The sequence below is a fragment of the Hylobates moloch genome, unplaced genomic scaffold (assembly GCF_009828535.3).
Source record: "Hylobates moloch isolate HMO894 unplaced genomic scaffold, HMol_V3 SCAFFOLD_22, whole genome shotgun sequence".
Taxonomy (NCBI): domain Eukaryota; kingdom Metazoa; phylum Chordata; class Mammalia; order Primates; family Hylobatidae; genus Hylobates; species Hylobates moloch.
In genome coordinates this window covers 7,447,170-7,452,455 of record NW_026652297.1, presented here as the reverse complement: position 1 = coordinate 7,452,455, position 5,286 = coordinate 7,447,170, and the positions used below count along the sequence as shown (strand labels likewise).

The 5,286-nt window shown below is 54.9% G+C and overlaps 1 protein-coding gene across 1 annotated transcript; it reads left to right on the top strand.

Moving 5' to 3' along the window:
- Positions 1 to 343: 343 nt before the first annotated feature.
- Positions 344 to 4,602, top strand: CHST2 (carbohydrate sulfotransferase 2). Its single transcript, XM_032143793.2, has 2 exons — positions 344 to 1,125; positions 1,228 to 4,602. The coding sequence occupies exon 2, from the start codon at positions 1,401 to 1,403 to the stop codon at positions 3,000 to 3,002; it is 1,602 nt and encodes a 533-aa protein (XP_031999684.1). The 5' UTR covers positions 344 to 1,125; positions 1,228 to 1,400; the 3' UTR covers positions 3,003 to 4,602.
- The last annotated feature ends 684 nt before the right edge of the window (positions 4,603 to 5,286 follow it).

The following is a 5,286-nucleotide window of genomic DNA, read 5'->3' as shown; positions in this document are numbered from 1 at the left end:
TTATCACCAACTCTTTCTGAGAGCAAAAACATGAGGCCGAGTCTGGCAGCTGCACGCAGAATCCAACTCTCTGGCAGCTCTCGGCACCGACGAGCTCCAAATCCCGCGTTCGCATCCCAGCGCTTTACGCGCAGAGAGCTAAGCCTTCGGACCCGTGGACTGCAGCCCCCGCGCGTCGCGGTAAAGCGGGTCGCATCTCCAGCCCCCGAGGCAGCGACTGTGGGAGCTAGCTCGGCGTTGGGGGCGGGGGCGGGGCCGGCGGAGGGGGAGGGCTGCGCGGCGGAGGGGAGGAGCCGCTGCGACAGACGGCGGCGCGCACCAACCGGGCGCCGGCTGGCAGGAGCCGCGCAGAGGCTGGCCCGAGCGCGTTGCGGGCGCCCGGCGTAAGGGGAGTCGGGTAGCAGCATCTTCCCGGGCGCCGCTTTCGCGCGGCGGCGGCGGCGGCTGCGGCGGGGTCTTTCTTTGCTTAGATACCCGTTGGCCAGAAGCGCTGGTACCGGGGGCGGGGCGGGGCGGGGCGGGTCGGGCAGTGCTGCACACCTGGGTTTCCTTGCCTAGAGCTGTGTGTTCAGGGTCCTTTGGGCCAGTCGGAGGCTGCGGAGCGGCGAAGGTTGCCTGCGCTGTCCGCCCGGGCATCCTCCCGGTGATGGAAGCAGACGCCGCTGCCGCTGCGGGGTCGCGCTGTGTCCCATCCACCGCTGCCAGAGAGGTGGGAAAATTCGCCGCACGGAGGCCGAAAGCAAGAGGGGCTGCGCCGCTATGCCGGGAGCTGAGTCCCATATAAGCCGCCCCCAGCCATCGCCCCCAGCCGGCTTCGTTCCCCTGAGCAAGGCAGGAAGCTGCGGTCCCGAGAGAGCGGAGGAGACGTCGCTGGAGCCGGGAGGCGCCGGGTTCAGCGGAGCACGGAGCGGGGCTCTGGGCCGCGTGAAAGTTTTTCTTCCCGAGCCACAGGGCTCCCGCTGCCCGGAAACTGCCCAGGGATAAGTCGGCCGACTCCCCCGACCCCTCGAAGGTGCGGGGACCCCCAGCGGAAGCGAGAGGGAGCGAAATCGAGGAAGGAGTGACAGCCGGACAGTCCACTGGGCGGTGATCCAGGGCCGCTCCCGGGCGCGCCCTTGGCTCCAGGTGAGCGGATGAACCAGGCAGAACCGAGGGCGGGCGTTACTTAGGAGAAGGAGGCTGGGAGGGAGATTGGGGCGCATCCGCTCACTCCGCTTCCCCTCGCAGGTCCTTCCCGGAGCCGCTGCCATGGGAGAGCCAGCCTTGGGAGCTGGGGACCAGCCGCCGCGCCCGCCTCGGAGTCGCGGCCCGAGTCCCGGCGCCAGCAGCCAGCCCGCTGCGTCCGCTTCCCGGGCTGCAGGGCTGCCTCCGCCGCGCCGCCGGCCCAGATTGTGCCTGTGATGAGCCGCAGCCCGCCGCGAGCTCTGCCCCCGGGCGCGCTCCCTCGGCTGCTCCAGGCTGCGCCTGCAGCCGCGCCGCGTGCCCTGCTCCCGCAGTGGCCCCGGCGCCCAGGACGCCGCTGGCCCGCGTCCCCTCTCGGAATGAAGGTGTTCCGTAGGAAGGCGCTGGTGTTGTGCGCGGGCTATGCACTGCTGCTGGTGCTCACTATGCTCAACCTCCTGGACTACAAGTGGCACAAGGAGCCGCTGCAGCAGTGCAACCCCGACGAGCCGCTGGGTGCCGCAGCGGGGGCAGCCGGAGGCAGCTGGGGGCGCCCAGGGCCGCCTCCGGCTGGGCCGCCCCGTGCTCATGCCCGTTTGGACCTCCGCACTCCTTACCGCCCTCCCGCTGCCGCCGTCGGGGCGGCTCCTGCAGCCGCGGCAGGGATGGCGGGGGTTGTGGCCCCTCCAGGCAATGGCACTCGGGGCACTGGGGGCACCGGGGGCGTCGGGGACAAGCGGCAGCTGGTGTACGTGTTCACCACGTGGCGCTCTGGCTCGTCGTTCTTCGGCGAGCTATTCAACCAGAATCCCGAGGTGTTCTTTCTCTACGAGCCAGTGTGGCATGTATGGCAAAAACTGTATCCGGGGGACGCCGTTTCCCTGCAGGGGGCAGCGCGGGACATGCTGAGCGCTCTTTACCGCTGCGACCTCTCTGTCTTCCAGTTGTATAGCCCCGCGGGCAGCGGGGGGCGCAACCTCACCACGCTGGGCATCTTCGGCGCAGCCACCAACAAGGTGGTGTGCTCGTCACCACTCTGCCCCGCCTACCGCAAGGAGGTCGTGGGGTTGGTGGACGACCGCGTGTGCAAGAAGTGCCCGCCACAGCGCCTGGCGCGTTTCGAGGAGGAGTGCCGCAAGTACCGCACACTAGTCATAAAGGGTGTGCGCGTCTTCGACGTGGCGGTGTTGGCGCCACTGCTGCGAGACCCGGCCTTGGACCTCAAGGTCATCCACTTGGTGCGTGATCCCCGCGCGGTGGCGAGTTCACGGATCCGCTCGCGCCACGGCCTCATCCGTGAGAGCCTACAGGTGGTGCGCAGCCGAGACCCGCGAGCTCACCGCATGCCCTTCTTGGAGGCCGCGGGCCACAAGCTTGGCGCCAAGAAGGAGGGTGTGGGCGGCCCCGCAGACTACCACGCTCTGGGCGCTATGGAGGTCATCTGCAATAGTATGGCTAAGACACTGCAGACAGCCCTGCAGCCCCCTGACTGGCTGCAGGGCCACTACCTGGTGGTGCGGTACGAGGACCTGGTGGGAGACCCCGTCAAGACACTACGGAGGGTGTACGATTTTGTGGGACTGTTGGTGAGCCCCGAAATGGAGCAGTTTGCCCTGAACATGACCAGTGGCTCGGGCTCATCCTCCAAGCCTTTCGTGGTATCTGCACGCAATGCCACGCAGGCCGCCAATGCCTGGCGGACCGCCCTCACCTTCCAGCAGATCAAACAGGTGGAGGAGTTCTGCTATCAGCCCATGGCCATCCTGGGCTATGAGCGGGTCAACAGCCCTGAGGAGGTCAAAGACCTCAGCAAGACCCTGCTTCGGAAGCCCCGTCTCTGAAAGGGGTTCCCAGGAGACCTGATTCCCTGTGGTGATACCTATAAAGAGGATCGCAGTGTGTTTAAATAAACACAGTCCAGACTCAAATGGAGGAAGCCCACATATTCCATTATAGATATATAAATAATCACACACACACTTGCTGTCAATGTTTTGAGTCAGTGCATTTCAAGGAACAGCCACAAAATACACACACACCCCTCAGAAAAGGCAAGACTTGAACGTTCTGACCAGGTGCCCCTCTTCTTCTCTCCTTTGCCTTCTCTTGTTCTTTCTCCTATTTCTTACCCCGTCCTCCACCTGCCTTCCATTTTGAAGTGGGATGTTAATGAAATCAAGTTCCAGTAACCCAAATCTTGTTTACAAAATTTTCGTGGTATCTGTGAACATGTAAGAGTGATTTGGATGTGGGGGTGGGGGTGGAGAAAGGGGAAGTGGTCCAGAAACAAAAAGCCCCATTGGGCATGATAAGCCGAGGAGGCATTCTTCTAAACTAGACTTTTGTGTAAAAAGCAAAGGTTACATGTGAGTATTAATAAAGAAGATAATAAATAATATTCTTTTTTATATTTGCCTCCATTACTTTGGATTCACCTGTGTTACTTGTCCTCAGCTTCAGATAGACTCTCCTTCCTCTCGTTTCCATTTTTCCAGTCTCTTTCCTGAAAGGCAGCTAAACTGGGTGGGAGCAATTTTTGCCTCCTTGGCAATAACCTGGGGGATGTTTTCTCACATGTAAATCTCAGCCTGTTAGGTGTCCAGGAATGCCTTTGAATTCTAAAGGCAGAAACCAAACAAGGCAGTGGAAGAAAAAGCACACTACTTTCTTCAGCTTTGAACGCAGGAAGAAGCAACTCCTTCAGGACTTGAAGGCATTTAGTTTTTCATTCCTCTTCAGTTAAAATGGGGAACCTTGAAGCAGAAACCAGTGTTTTGGTCCTGAGGTTGGTTCAGAAAGAGGATTTTTAAAAAAAGTATGTAATTTTTAAAAGTTCTGATGATTAGAACACAGACCTCAGGAAAGTAGCGTGAACATATTGCTGGCGATGGTAGCAGCTTCTTTGGTTTAGCAAAGTGACAGAAGTGTCTGTTTGGAGTGGTTTTCTGACCCTGACACGGTATGTGGAGGTGGATGAAAGCAGCGAAGTTTCATCTGAGAACCGTAAGGGTTTTCCCTTTTCTTCCTTGCTTCCCATTTAAATTAGTGCAGGAGAGAATATGAATTTATAATGCTTTACTTGGGATGCCTGTGGAATATGTTGCTTTTCTTTATCATGTTCCCTAAAAGTAAATTTGCAAAGAAAGTAACATGCTGCAGACAGTATAAGGCTTCAGCCAAGAGCTTCTTTTAGATATGATAATGAATTGTGGTAAAGAGGAAATGAAAATGAACTAGTGTGTAGGATTTTGAAATTTGGTATTTTCCAAGGAGAAAACCATTACATTTTCCTGTAGTGGTTATGATGTTGTGTCCTGAACCCATTTGGTACTGAAACATTCTGCAGAATGTTATACTATGAGAAGAAATTATGAAGCCCAAATGGGAACAAGAGACAGTGTAGTTGTATATTACAGTAAATACAGTACAAGTTCGCTATCATCATGGTTTTATTTTACTATGATTTTTTATGAGATCTCTGAAAGGCAACATGTATAGGTTAAATGCTGAGAATTTTATGTTAGGGAAAAGATGACAAAAATAATCTGTACTTGGGGAATGTTTTAACACATGATGATTCTTAAGGATAATTACCATTGCAGTATGAAATCTGGCTACACTGGTAAGAATTCCAAGGTAAAGAAGCATAAAGGTTTAAAAAGGGGTGTATTTAGAAATGGATTTTATAACACAATCTAGAATGCTTATTTCTTAGTTTACTAAACTAGTTTTTAGTATTGTGTTTCTGAAGCCAGATTACAGCTATAATACGTTGATCATGTTTTCCATATTTTTCTGGTAGTGCCTATGCTGAATTAGCTTCACGAGCAGTAGAATATTTGTAATAGATTTAATTTAAGAATACTTTAAAGTTAAATGAACAAAATAAATATTAATGTTGGGTGGCTATAGACGAAACAGATTTAACAGGAGATTAAGAGAGCAGCATTAAAAAGCAACCACTCTGAATAAAATAACCATTTATAAACAAATTTTGTGTGGCATTAGAATCAGCTCTTAACAATCGCAGTGAAATTCATGCCTAGTTGTTGGGTGAAGGATTTTCAAGCAGTTGAATTCATTCTTCTTTCAGCTTATCTAAGGACTTGGACTGTGTTACAGTAG